The sequence below is a fragment of the Cornus florida genome, unplaced genomic scaffold (assembly GCF_030987335.1).
Source record: "Cornus florida cultivar Cherokee Brave unplaced genomic scaffold, ASM3098733v1 CherokeeBrave_3.0.0_Hap2_Chr08, whole genome shotgun sequence".
In the NCBI taxonomy this organism is placed as follows: domain Eukaryota; kingdom Viridiplantae; phylum Streptophyta; class Magnoliopsida; order Cornales; family Cornaceae; genus Cornus; species Cornus florida.
In genome coordinates this window covers 6,400,103-6,415,169 of record NW_026775578.1, presented here as the reverse complement: position 1 = coordinate 6,415,169, position 15,067 = coordinate 6,400,103, and the positions used below count along the sequence as shown (strand labels likewise).

Genomic DNA, 15,067 nt, shown 5'->3' with positions numbered 1-15,067 from the left:
ACTAATTATGCATAGAAGGGTCAAAGTGTAATATTGACTTAGAGGTTATTTATTATTTAATTGGAGTTCAATTAATTTCTTTTAGTGGAGTAGAAATTAATTTATGAATTAATTGAATTGGGTCCATGGACCGGGCCAATTATTAATTCATTGTAGCCAATAAAATAATAGGCCCAATGGATTCTCACTCATAGCCCAACTTGATATTGGAATCATATTAGATTTGAGACATATGAATTAGAGATGGAGAAGGATTTGTTGTTTTCTTTTCTTTATTTTTATGTTGCCTATAAATATATATGGTCTATGTATATTTTAGGAGGTGATTTTGATGAGAAGGAAAAAGGAATATTTTTTCTCTCTCTAGAAAATTAGGGTTTATGTTCTCATCTAATGGAAGCTCCCACAAGCCTAGTTTTTCGAGGTAATTCATGGAGGCTTGTGAGTGATTCCTAAAGGCAAAATAATTACCAAGAAGATGGAGATCCAAGGAGAAGGCATCTTGTTAAGGGATCTACAATAAGTGAAAACATTCACTTTAGAGGAAAGTTTTAAAGGTTTACTCAGACCTTTGATGTAAGTATTCAATCTGTTAATTGAATGATATATCATATTTTATTTTTGCGTAAAACTTGTCTCTATGTGATGAATCAAGATCTATGAATCAAAATCGCTCAAAAAGTTTTTAAAACTTGCACGTTTTCCAACAGTATCATGATTGATATTTCATCTATGATCTAAAAATTGCTGTTGATGAATAGTTGGAAGAGAAAATTCCACACTTTAATGATCGAAAATTCAACACATAACTCAAATCATGACCACGTACAGATCTCCACATGAGTGTGAAGTGTGAACATTTTGCATTAAGTCATGAATACAAACTGATCTGATTTTTTAGTCCAACACACTGGACCAAACATAGCAGATGAGTGTATGAATCATGTGAATGACATGGGTTATGTCGAATTTCTCGATAGCTTGTGTCAGTGTCTGAGAACGGGACCGAAAGGACCAAAACCATGGACCATTTAGCAGGGTGTTATAGGGACTCGGTCAGGTGAATTCACGGGCCTCCTATCCACATGGCCCGATTGTCGAATTAGGGTGAATACACATTTTGACTAGTTTGGTTAATTGTACAACCTATGCCGACAAGGAGTAGATATTGGTTACGTCTTGCACGTCACATCATTGATATACCGTCGACAGGGTACTCCCAAAAATCAATCCGATGGTCGGAATTAATTGATCAGAGCTGGAATTTTATGTCTAGTAGTACAATTAGGGTGGTCCAGAAGGGTCATTGATACACTGGGTCTTATGGTCCAAACCCTATTGATATGAAGACTTTTTTTAGGGCGTGATGAAGGCCCCTACGGACATGTTGAAGGTGTTTGGGAAGTTCATGTGAATTCCTTATGGTTGGCCCAAGTTTTTCAGCCATCTCAAAACTCAAATGTTTTGATGTGATTTATATAGATAAATGTATCTGTGCTCATTTATTGTGTTCACAAAGTCGATTTTAGCTACCTCATGAGTCCAAGCTTTATCAATTCCATGACTTGTTAATCATAAAAATAAAAATAATAATAATAAAAAATAAAAAGAAAGAGAGATCGAGAAAGAAATGGAAAGGTTATCAAAATGTCATTAGTTCAATATATAACATTTTTTTCTTTAAAGCGGATATTTAATTCGTAGTGGGCAATTTGTGAAATGTGTATAAATATTTAACTAACACGGGTTGAAGGTTCATTTTTGGGATGTAATCCGGTGGCACATTGCCCCCATTGAATTTTTTTTTTTACTGTTATAAACCACTAAGTTTTTTTATTTTCAAATTATATACCTATAAAATTTTCACTTTACCCCTCTTAAAATTACACTAAATTCACTTTTGCCACCCTCCCACAACTTTCTGTATCCGTCCCTGCCCGGTGGCACTCAACATGTGCCATTGATTTAAGTAAAATTACAAATATTAACGGGGGATGTATAGGACAATTTGGAGGATTTTCAACTAAAACAATCTTAAACCGATTAAGAAAAAAGTTTTTTCATCAAATGATCCAGAAAAAGTTCCAAAAAGAGTTAGCTAGTAGTAGTCCGAGCTGAATTTCCATGGACCGTATTTTAGCTGCTTAACTGGGCTAGCCCACTTATGGGCCTGTAAGATTTATACATAAGTTTAACTGGGCTAGCCCACTTATGGGCCTGAATTTTGGTTGAACCCAATTTATTCAATTGGGTTTGGCTAAAGATTTTTATTTCTTATTACAGCTAAGAGAGTTCCAATCGATAGAATTTTAGCTCAATGTTTTTTTTTTTTTTTTAACACCATGGATCTTCTCACATTGCACATGTGAGCCACTTGTCACACAGGCGACAAGTGTGTGCTGAGGAAACTTCTCCATTGCATGAGAAGAGTAGGGAGTACAGTAGAGTTGTGGAGTATTTTAGAGAGTTTGGGAGATTCTAAAATGTTGTAGAGATTGTGAATATTTGTGGAGAGTATAATACATTAGAATGATAAAGAATTTTGTACGAACAATTTCAAAAGTTAGAAAGAATGCATATTAATAGGCAAGAGGGGTCATTTGTGACGAACAAGTTCCCAGTAGGCGAGGGAGTTTGGACTTATCTAAACTTTTTTATTATTAATGAAATCTCTTGACAATTTGGTATACATTATTTTTCAATTGTATAAAACTATGTGTTACTTGTATTGGGTTGTGTTAGATTCTAACTCGTACGGGGTTGTGTTAGAGGATTGAATAGAATTTACATTATGATATTTAAGGTAATGCAGGTAATGTGTTTGTTAAATTTTAACAAAGTTAGAAATTTGAATAAAGATTAGAAATTTGATTATTATTAATATAAAGAAGAAAAAAAAAATTCAAGAAAATTTTAATTTTATATTATGCCACATAAAATTTTATATATATATTTTTTCTTACTCTACTTCTTCAATTTTTTTATTCTATTCAAAATTGGGGAAAAAAAATTACTAATACTACTTGGTTTGGAAGGGTAATTGATAAGTTGTGAAAAAAAAAATTCAAACATGTGTCATGAATTTCATTTAACATTTAATAACCATATTGAAGAAAGAAAAACAAAATAACCTTATTGAAGAAAGAAAAAGATTTTAGCAACATATTACATGGAACAATATTGTGAGTGCATAGAAAGTAAAAATAAAAAATAATAAAAATAAAAGGATAACTGATATTAGTTTTTTTTAAATGTATTAAAATCTTAATGACAAGAATCAGAAAACCTCTCAACCAGAAAATGCTCCACCTGAGCATGAAAACCTCGAGAACAGATATGTTTTTGCAGCATTTGGCTTCCAAGACATCTAGCACGTATATAATACAGGACTATACAAATTACAGCCTTTTGTATGGGAAATAAATTTGGATAACCAAAATTACAAGTCAAAGTCCGTCCTCCCCACGAGACACCCTACGTGAAATGCAAACCACAGTTTCAGGGGTCACAAGGAGTATGCATGAGACAGGTGAAAGCGTATGAATTTCATTCAAATTGTAGTATCATAACCTTAGAGGAAAGGCAATCGACGAGCCTTTTTCAGACTTTGTTTCGGTGAGGCTTGACATAGTTTCAAACTTTCCAGCTTGGCCTGATGTTTTCTCCTTTGTTCCTTCCCTCCTCTCCTCTAGTTGGACCGACCCTCCAATTATGCTAATCACATCATTCCCAAACTTCTACGCTACACTCAAAGACCTTATCTCCAAATAACCGGTTCTTCAGTACTGTACATTTAAAAGGGTGAATATATATATATATATATATATATATATATATATATATATATATATTCTAAAAGGAAGCATCAAATCCGTTACCGTCATTCCAAAATTGCCTTGAGAGGAGTCCACTATGTTCGCTCATACTACCATTCAACCTGTGAAAGACTGGTTTGCTGGGTACTGTTCTCAATGGACCTGATCGGTTCCCATGCCTGATAGGTAAAGAAACTTCTCCCTCAATTAAACTTGAAGCTGAAAATCGTCTGTTTTCCATCTCTTCAAGTGGACCCGAACTGTACTCCATCGTTATGAAAGAAGAGGCATGAGCAAGATCACCTTTAATGTCGGAGTCTGGAGCAGAGAGATCTTTCTGACTGCAGTAATCTGCACATGTTTCATCCATGTCATTGTATATGAGCTTCAGTGCCTGCACAACTTCCCCCATGAATGGCCTGTGAGTCACCTCCGGGTGAACACACATGGAAGCAATGGCAGCCACCTTAGCCATGTAATCAAAGTCATAGTTTCTGGTCAAAGAAGGATCCACCAACCGCACCAAACCTTCTCTACTGGTTAGTAGAGGGCGCGCCCAAGTCACAAGGTTCTCTTGTCCTGGAGGTTGAGACATATCCACAGGTTTCCTTCCAGATAGAAGCTCCAATAGCACAACCCCGTAACTATAAACATCACTTTTGACAAGTAAGTGCCCCGTCATTGCATATTCAGGAGCAACATACCTGCAAATCAAAAGTTATTAACATTATGTCAGAAGAAATATTGCAAATCAGTGCCTCAAATTCAAAGACGCAAGAAGAAAACCAGGCAGTCTATTATAGAAGCAGTGGGCCGATAAAAGTACAAGATTCAGGAATTTATTTGGCAGAAGGCATGGCTTGAAAACATGAACAAGAAGGTACCACAGAGAGAGAGAAACGGATAGTCATTTTTGTTTTTGTACTTATTGTTGGAGAAAATAATACATAATTTAACAAAACCCCCTTTCCCAACTACAATGTATACATATATATAGGGAAAAATGGAATAAGGAAAAAAATTGCAATATACATATATATTGCTTTGCTGAATGTGAAGAACACTTCTCATGATGAAATTGCAGGAATAATTCATAACTTCGTATATATAAATATATATAGTATATATTGCTTTGCTGAATGAAAAACACTTCTAATGATGAAATTACTGGAATAATTCATAACTTCATGAATGATTCTAAAATTCTCCCAACATTTGTGAAATTATTGAACAATATGATAATACATTTCTTATCAAAATATTTGCATTTGGTGTTATGATTGTAATTCAATCTGCTAAATAATAAGGTCGGCAAAATTCAGGAGTTGTGAAGAATATGGAAGATTTTAACATAACAACAGGCTATGAGTTAAACATACCCAAAAGTTCCCATGACCCTAGTAGAAATATGATGACTTCCTTCTGTTGCTTCCCTTGCCAACCCAAAATCTGAAACCTTAGGGGTAAAATCATCTTCTAACAACACATTACTGGCCTTGAAATCTCGGTGAATTACACGAGGGTTAGAATCTTCATGAAGATAAGCCAATCCTCTAGCTGTGCCAAGAGCAATTTTCAAACGCGCCTCCCAGTCAAGAGGCCTCTTGCTCTTGTCCACACCTGAATCACTAACGCACAGTTAATTTCCTTCTTTTTCTTTTCTTTTCTTTTTTCGATTAATAATCAAAACATAAATTGCAAAAATTTGCATCATCTAAGGCTGATTCTTTTTCCAGTAGAAATGGAGTGCATCACCGCCGTAAGATGAGGTGCTTCAGGTTATGGTAATAGGAATGCAAAATATGGGCTGAATATGTTGTTTTAGGCAACATTTCAGAGAATGACTCAAAGAGGAAGAAAATCAAGGGTAACAAAAAAATTATACCATGCAAATGGGACTCAACGCTGCCATTAGGAACAAGCTCATAAACCAAGCATCGTTTGTGTTCTTCAATGCATATGCCAAACAATTTCACAAGATTACGGTGATGCAACCGACTTAGCATCTCAACTTCAGCCATAAATTCACGGTCTCCATTCTGATTATCCCTTGTAAGCAATTTAACTGCAACTTCAGTTCCATCTTCCATGATCCCATAATAAACACGACCAAAACCTCCTTCACCCAGAAACCTCCTTGAGCTGAACTTCTCTGTGGCCTTCTCAAGGTGCGCAAGTGCAAATGTTTTAACAGAAAGAACTGCTGTTGGAATGGTAGAATTGAGGGATATTGAAGGTGAGCTTCCCATGCTATTTGATAAAACTGACCCAGTTCCTGCATCATAAATGCAAATTCAAGTGTCATTGCAAGATCTTTACAACTTCAGATAGTAGAAAAGAAATGTCCAGAAATAACCTATCAACCATTAAAGTTCAATATATCGAATAAGCCAAACACTATATGTAAAATCCCAATTTCTCATGCTAGTTCTGCACAACCAAGATAATGAACAAAGAGAGCATATTTGATATGACATGGAAACAAGTAATAAAAATGGATTTGAGCAAGAATGTAACAGAAAAGGTTCCAGTGCAAGGTCTACGCAGGACTGCCAATCAACCCCCAGATTGAATTATTTACTTCCGCAACTAATTTTAAACTATGTTACATTGACTCTTAAAAAGTATGTGAAATACCCGAGTCAGACACACTACACTCGGAGTCTCAGGCAAAGGTATGAAATATTTGTCTAGCACATGTGGTTGGACATTTACCTAAAAAGCATATCAAATAATTTAATTTATTAAATTATTGCTTTAAAACAAGTTAAATGCCTACTTTGAACACTATGTTACATAAAAACATTATTTTGCTTTGCCAACTGAGCCAAGGCCTAGAGGCATATTGCTAACTTTCCTATTTCATCAAAGAGAAAAGGCATCCAGTATATAGACAAAGTTACACACAGAGATGCAGTAGACTAATGGAAAATGCATTAAACAATGACCCAATAGAGCTTTATTCACCAGATAAAATTCCAAACCACTGCAAGAAAAACTGATGCAATTATCTCTATCTATATATCCCTCTTAACAAGTAAGAGCACTAACCCAAATGCATACCAGATCTCTTATTTATAGATGGTGTGAAAACAGGTCCAACAGCACTTGATGGTCTTCCAACCTTCCTGCATTTCAAGACGAGGGAAACTGCTCCACAGCAAACCACCAAGAGTACTAAAGCAGACAAAGCAATGATAAAAATAATTCTAGGGTTCATCTTCTGGCTCTTGTCAACAAAATCTGCAGTGATAGGGAATTGCTGAATTCCTGCGCTTCCACTTGGACCATTACCCGATTGACTCCCAAACAATGGTGAAGATGGAAGCCCTGATAATAGTTCCTTCAGACTCTACAACAGCATTGTCACATAATGGAATAACATAAGACAATAAGTAAGGGAGTCAAGGTTACTACCTGGATAGCTAATGTACATCACCTCATAATTACCAAAAAGAGTCTTATTTAGAGGCACTTTCCTGTCCCAAAATCTTTCATATGTCAGTGTAGCAGTGGTATTATCAAACTTCTCCCCCAAAGGAACCAGGTTAATATCTACTACAGTTCTTTCCTGATTTTGACCATCAGCACTGGCACCAATTATAATCACTTGACTTTGTTTTAGATATGTGCCTGCTGCAACCTCCACCTCAAGCTCATTAACCACGGGAAAAAAGGCATAAAGAGATACATCAAAAAGAAGTCTAAGTTTCATAGGAACCACACAACCACAAGGTGAACCAATTGGAGTTGAAGTAAGCGGCTCCATGCATATTTGACCACAATCTGCCAAGAGCATGTTAAAAAAATTAAATTACAAGATCATCATACGAACTAACAAAAATTTTATATATAAATTCCAGGTCAAAGATGCAATTCCATCTCCAAGATATGTATATTTTTCACAACTGTATATGTTTGCTTCCGTTTGTCAAATAGAAGGCTAATATCAAGTGTAAGTGTTGTCCATGTGCAAGAAACAACTCTAATTCATACATTGCAATACATATACGTATAATTATATACCATGTACATATATACATAGCATAAATAAATGATGGAAGAAATTGTAATCGATTGTAAACGAAAAAGTATACAGTGGATATAAGTGGGCTTGTGAGGATGGAATGTTGGCCAAATCATCGTGTTCTTGACTAGAATCCATGGGTGAAACCCTAATTACGATGAAAAGAGAACAGAGATTACAGAATGTCCAGTTTCATCGTCAGCTGTGGAGGTGTGTGACTTTCGTACAGATAGTGTTCTCTCCATTGTTGGAATCGACGGTCATGATGGGGCACTGGCATTGGTTTGGGCTTGGGTTTGGACTTGGATTTGGACTTCAATGAGTCAGAGTCAATGGTCATGATGGGGAGATTAGCGGTTAGAGAGATGAGGGAGAGCTCAGTTACAAAGAAAGTGGTGAGAGGTCCATTGGGTCTTTTAGGGCAAGCCAAATGACGTCGTATGTCTTGTCCTTTATTTCCTTATCAAAAACTCCTCCTTCTTTTTTCTTTCCTTTTTTCATCAACAGTGAGAAAGGTATTTAAGTCTTTTAAAACATCCATTAACGGTAAATTGATGGTAGGCCCTCATTTGCACCAAAAATGAAGTTTAAGAGTGTTTTTCAAACAAGAGGGGGTTATACGCACTATATGCGTATAAGGAGGATATTTTTTGAACTTCACCCTTAGTAAAAAGAACACTAGTTAATGAATTTCGTTTTACATCCTTAATGTACCAAGAACATTTATTAACTCATTATATGCACTATATGCATATAAGAAGGGTGTTTACTTAACCCTTAGTAAAAAGAACACTAGTTTATTTTTTTAATTTTTTTTTTTAACATCCTTAATGTACCAGGAGCACTTATTAATCCACTACCTTGATGTTATCCAAGCTCAGTGGTTCAAGTTGCGAATAATTAAATAAAAATCTTAATTATAATAAACAACTTTCTTATAGATGAAAAATGTATTCTCTTTTTTCATATGTTAGAACCTTAAACATTTTATAGATGGGCTTCACACCCTCATAGTCCCCTACCCTTCTATTTTAATCAATATTTGTTCTTCAATCAAAATATATGTGAAACAAGACCAAGAATAATCTACAGGCTAGAATATTAAAAACTAAAAAATACATATCTGAACATACTTAAAAGTGCATCACTGTGTCCTAAGAAGGGTTTGTTGTAGCAAAACATGGCTACTTTTGTAGCCGATCCCAAGTAATTGAGAAAAGGCTTGTTGTTCTTGTATGCTATTAGATGGGTTCATGCGAATCTATTCGAAAACTAAAAAGCATATAATGGTTGCTAGGTCCAGTGCCAAAGCAACTTTCAAGTCCTGAATTATAGTGTTCTGGTATGAAACAGTTCATACATCCATCAGTTCATATTAAAATAATAAAGCTACAATAAGTGTTGCTTACGATCCAAAAACCCATTACTCTCTAAGCATGTTGAGATCAACCAGCATTTGTTGGAGAAGGTAAATCTCAACTCTCAAGAGCAACTCATGCAACAAGTGTGTCCAAAACAAGGTTGTGTCTAGCTGATTTGTTAGCAAAACAAATCATGATAAACTTTTCTTTCTCTTTCTACTTTTGTATTAGGCAACACAGCACTGCATTCTCTTTTTATGAAGCACCCAGTTTTCGAATAGAGATAAAAGTCATAGAAGCCAAATCAAAATTCAAAAACCATGAGAATTACTCCCTCCGTCCCAAAATAAGTGTCCACCTTTCCATATTTAGCTGTCTCCAAAATAATTGTCCATATTCAAAAGTCAATTTACTATATTTTACTACATTTCCAATTTACCCTTTTTGCATTTAACTTATAAAAAAAATTAAATATAAAACTTCATCATATCACTGTGGACCCACCATGGACAGATTTGGTAATTCATTCACTAATATTACCGTAATACAATAAAAAAGTATTAAAAGACACATCTTAAACAGTTAGGTTCCCAAAAAGGGACGCTTAGAATGGGACGGAGACTACATCAGTACCTATCCCCTGGGGCATTGTAGCAGTTCTATCCATTCTTCATAGAAAGGATCAAGGATGCACATCTTCAAGAAGACTCGAAAGGAAGGCCCAAGACTACATGTATGGGCCTGTCCCACAAAATTCCTACAAATAAAGACTCCATCCTATCAAGTGTGCAGCCCTCAATGAAAGCCACCAGAAGGGCCAAAGCACAACAAGCCTATCAGATTGAAACAATTTATGAGAGAAGACACAGTTTATTGTGACTAAACAGATACACAATGAACGCCGATATAATACCTGATATTGCAGAAGGAGCCGGGGAGACAGCATGAGTTCTCACCCGATGATGATGACGATGATTTTTTGGCAAGGTATTGCTAGGAGCAGCAATGTGACCTAAAAGAGAAGGATTCCAACATAAGTAAAAACCTAGAAAGTGTTTCCACAAGAGTTCAGACAATGAAAATAGTATGTACCTCGATATGCTGGAGAAGGTGCAGGTACAATCGACGGCTCCAAATAAGGCTTAAACAGCCATGTATGGGGTGCTATTAATGGAGCAAACAATGCCCTCATTGACATCATCCTCACTGCAAACAATAGAACAAATTTTATGTTATTTGCCCACATGCATAGACAAATATTTTCACACAAATACCAAAAAGAGTTGACATGAAACATGAGACCTTGATGAGCAGGGATTACCACCAAGAAGCAGAGAGATAGAGAGAATAACCAGGGGGAAAAAAAATAATAAATAAAAGGCATTGCAGTATCGAACCCCATTAAACTAAGGAGGCCAATAAATAACAAAAAATGCTTTTCCGTTATTCTTTGAACTGATAAATGTGATCTAAAAATTTAAATTAATATTCGGAAGGATTGAAAATACTCTTTGATGTTTAGCATTACCAAAGAACTGTGAGCATTTATAACTTCTTTAAAACAAAATACATTACCTATACAACATATAATATACATGCAGGACGCTTTAGTTTTTTTTTGCCATATCAACACATAAAACATGTCCACATGTTTGACAAATAATAGCATGGCCACTATAACAGTCATTATAGGTGTTTTGGGTTGCACAGCCAGATACACTATGCCCGTGTAAAAAGGCTCATACTTTTGTCCATATTAGTTTGAGCAATATGTGCATGCACACACAATGACACGAGCTTATTTCCTATATGTTACATATTTAAAGATGAACTTTCCTTCATAAGAGCACAGAATTCAAAATTTACGATCGGCATAATCTTTAATGATATAAAAAATCGAGTGTGTTATTCTGGTTAAAGAGTTAAGTAAGCCAACAAAATAAACTGAAAGTATAGTAGATCTACCGAAAAGAAAAACATTAAATATAATCCAGAGCGATCTAGAAGATTTGCATTCAGATAAGGGGAGTGAAAAAAGAATTAAAATTTATTTCCAAGGTCAAAAGCCTTATCCTCAAAAAAAAGGTGTGACAATTACAAGGAAAAAAAATTTAAATCAAAATTTAAATCATTTTATTAAAAAAAAAATTATTAGAATATAAAGTTTGAATCATCTAAAACATCCAAAAAATAAAATTAAATGACAAATTTATTTCCTGAATTCCACATAATCCTCCAGCATCTACTCATAGCATTTTTTATCAATAAAATAGAAGGATGAATAAACTATATAAGGACAAGGAACAGGTGTTACACCTATGACCCATAAAACATATATATATACATATATGTGTGTGTGTGTGTGTGTGTGTGTGTCTTTGAACATTGAATTTCAACATGCAGAATTATAACATGTGTGCTTCCCTTCCCAACAATAACTTTCCCTTAATTGGTGACTTGCACAACTAATAGAAATTGCATGAATCTTCCAATATGAATGTTCCTTCTAAACTCTTCCTCAACCTCATTAATTTTTATGCTGTGATGAAGTTCCTTTTTGTCAAATAGACAATTCAGTGAACAATATTGGTTTAAAAATTAAGATTACACTTACAAAAGCATACCAATACAAATCAGAAGGCAAAACAAGGGAAGAAGAAGAACAATAAGGAAATAAAACTTCAATTCTATGCGAAGTAGTTATGGAAATTCAGCACCTTTACCATGTTCCAGTGAGATTTTTCTCAAAGATAATGATTCCCGCGGCAGTATAGTAGGAGACGAGTTTATCTGTGGTAATGGAAACCCTGAAGAATGAAGAACCTATATATTAGTATAATGTAAAGAACAAGCACACCACTCTACCTCGCATCAAGAGATATGATTGAATTCTACTTTTCATGTGTCGCAATGCACAAGATATAGCATTGATATTTACTCTACGTTGACAAGATACTTGATTATAATACAGGTCTTGTGGCAGAGAAAGCCAAATTGATTAATGTGCCCAGCATACCAGAAAATTTCAGATCATCCTTTAAAAATGCGGACTTTTCAGACACAATGAACATTCCTGGCGTGGACAAATGTGAGAAAATGGGTTTAAATTTTCGAATCTAAGAGTAACCACTTTGTGCAAAATACTAACTTAAGTCTATTTCCAGTGTTTCCATACCAGTGGCCCGTGTAAGTGGGAACAACACTATGTAATGCCCTTTAGTTCATGACATTAACCAAATAGTCGATGACCTTTGAATGTTTGGATTGACTTTTTTAATTATACTAGACAAGTGGATGCCCGGGGGCCTCCCCCCCTAAAATTTTTATTTTCTAAAATTATCTCTTAACTTTTTATTTCTTTTCTCTTTTACCCTTAAAGTTTTGTTTAATTTCATTAATAAATAAATAGATAAATTTCCCTTGAATCAAACTCTAATTTTTTTTCCTTTCAAAATTCTCTCATTTTTCTTTCCTTTTTCTTATATTTGTCAATTATTTATCTTTCTTATACCACTCACCGATTGACATATTATTTTACAACATTTTTTTTCTTATTCACCTCTTGATTTGAAGAACCTATATTTGTCATGTTCATTGATCATTGATTTTATTTTATCTTTTACACTGTGTCCCCCTGAATTGAATTTCTGGCTCTGCCCCTGTACTAGACCACAACAAGAGTAATTGATGCTTAATTGTTTAATTAGTTTTCTAAATTCAAGTTTAGCTGACTGGAGAGAGTCAAACAATATATTCGTTATAGCTCTTCTTCTGCATTCTTAATCAGAATACAATAATACCATTTTATAAACGGGTTGATCATTATCTAAATTAATTCCCCCGATACTGAGGCATGGCGTCCAACATGTAACAATATCGACATTAATGTAGAAATTCAGTAAAATTCAACGTCTCATACAAGTGAGCTCAAGTATCAAACAGCAACTGCTAAGTCACATTACACTGCAGAAAATCAATATTATTAACTAAATACATGGAAAATCTTCAAAACAAAACAAATAAATAAATAAATACTGGATTTCACTCTTTCAGAACATTTTCTTGTACGTTGCACTAACATGTGAGCCAAAAGCTGAAGATGAAGATGAATCGTATTGCTTTCATTTTCTAAAAAACTGCATTTTTGGAAAGAAAGATAGTGGCAAAAGGAAGATTGTTAACCAAGAACCAATGTTTCATGCCCCGTCTGCAGTTAAAAACAATGGATAAGGGAAAAGAATATTCTATGGAGGTTATGAGCGAAGCCTATGCCATTAATTCACTGCACACTGAATGCAAAATTAACGCCAGTAAGAAATTGTTGTCATTTCTAGATGCTACCGCGTTCACCTGTAAGATAACTAGATTATGTAAAAGTTCAAAATAAATATGTTATAGATGTATAGCCAGCTGACACAAACTGCAAAAACAAGGAATCAAGAATACCATTCACTAGTTTACGGCCATAAATATACCCCAGCATTCCAATGAAACCATAAATCCAATCCTGCTTTACCTCCCAAACTAAGAAAAAACAAGTGCAGTTCCTTAAAAGGAGGAGAGGGATGTGGCATTGTAATATTGACCCATGGCTTTCATCATTGAATAGGCAGTTCATTGTTTCACATTGTAAAGGGGGGTTTTGTATTTATCAGATAAACTGAATAATTGTCACTGTTATGGATATTTTATTTTAATTGTCACTGTTATGGATGTTTTATTTTAAATATTTTAATTCTATGGGAAGGGATCACAAATGTTTTCACAAAAATGGAAAGACCATCGTCACACAAAGAAAGCCTAAATGACGCAACACCAACTGCCCTGATGGTCCAAGCACACATCTGGTTGGTTACCAATAAAATTGTAAACAAGTGAGAAAATAAATTAAAATTTCAGAATCTTGACACCGCACTCGAATGGGCCTGAAATAACTATTGGAATCAATAATCCAAAACAACAGAAAGCAGAACACTCGCAATTTTCTTTTCTTTTCGTTTCTTTTTTTTTTTTTTTCTCGGTAACCAAGCATTGTGTAAAACTAACAATCCGAACAATTAAAGAGATTAGAAAAAGGTCAATTACCGCTAGTGGAGACCAGAGTGAGAAGAAGATAAAGAAGAAGAATCAGATGTCGCATCTTCTCTGTTTAGAATCAAATTCACACACACCGTGGTCAGAATCCAAAACCACGAATCTGGACCGCCTCGCCGGAGTGTTGACGGAAATTCATAGGGTTCCGCTGGGGTGCTTGCCGTCGGCGGAGTTCATTATCTTATTTATCTCCTTCTGAATTCGAAAGAGAAGAAGAGTGCATGACTTTGAATGCGCAAAGAGTGGTTGGTAAACCCTGGATTACAGATAACAATGCAGGTCTGTTTATTTATGTATCCATGGAATGTAGTGGATATAACTTAAAGGAGGTTTGGATGTTCTGTTTCAGAGAGATGTTTTAGAGAGAGAGGATGAGGTGTAAGAACCAAACATAGATCTTAGAGTTCAACAAAACAATACTTTCGCGGCAAGAGAAAGAGGGAGAGCTGGGTGGGTGGATTTTATTGCCGGGGGTTGAACACACTTCTGCTTTGGGCACTTGAATACTGGATGGTTGTCTGGACCGCGCTCCTCTTTCACCCGCGTCAACCACGTGCAAGTAGTATGGAAGAAGTGTACCACGGTATCAAGTGTGAAATATAAATCAATGTATGAAAATATTTCAAAAAAATATGAAATATATCATTTTTGTATACCATCAAAATATAATGATTTAGTAAAATTGTCTTTTTCTTATTATAAAAATTAAATAAATAATTTTTGTAGAATGCACTTGTTAGTGGAATACCTATATTGCCATTAATTTATAC

The 15,067-nt window shown here is 34.9% G+C and overlaps 1 protein-coding gene across 3 annotated transcripts; it reads right to left on the bottom strand.

The window, feature by feature from the left end:
- Nucleotides 1-3,187: 3,187 nt before the first annotated feature.
- LOC132269101 (receptor-like serine/threonine-protein kinase ALE2) lies at nucleotides 3,188-14,819 on the bottom strand. 3 transcript variants are annotated; one of them, XM_059770135.1, is made up of 9 exons: nucleotides 14,289-14,819; nucleotides 11,921-12,010; nucleotides 10,296-10,409; nucleotides 10,117-10,215; nucleotides 7,233-7,601; nucleotides 6,867-7,145; nucleotides 5,701-6,090; nucleotides 5,195-5,435; nucleotides 3,188-4,519 (listed from the first exon to the last, which is right to left on the bottom strand). In XM_059770135.1, exons 1-9 carry the CDS (start codon nucleotides 14,341-14,343, stop codon nucleotides 3,853-3,855), a joined length of 2,304 nt encoding a protein of 767 aa, XP_059626118.1. In that variant the 5' UTR covers nucleotides 14,344-14,819; the 3' UTR covers nucleotides 3,188-3,852. The 3 variants fall into 3 exon arrangements, with proteins under 3 accessions (XP_059626118.1, XP_059626119.1, XP_059626120.1); XM_059770136.1 differs by having other exon boundaries at nucleotides 11,927-12,010; XM_059770137.1 differs by having other exon boundaries at nucleotides 6,879-7,145; nucleotides 14,289-14,818.
- Between the last annotated feature and the right edge of the window lie 248 nt (nucleotides 14,820-15,067).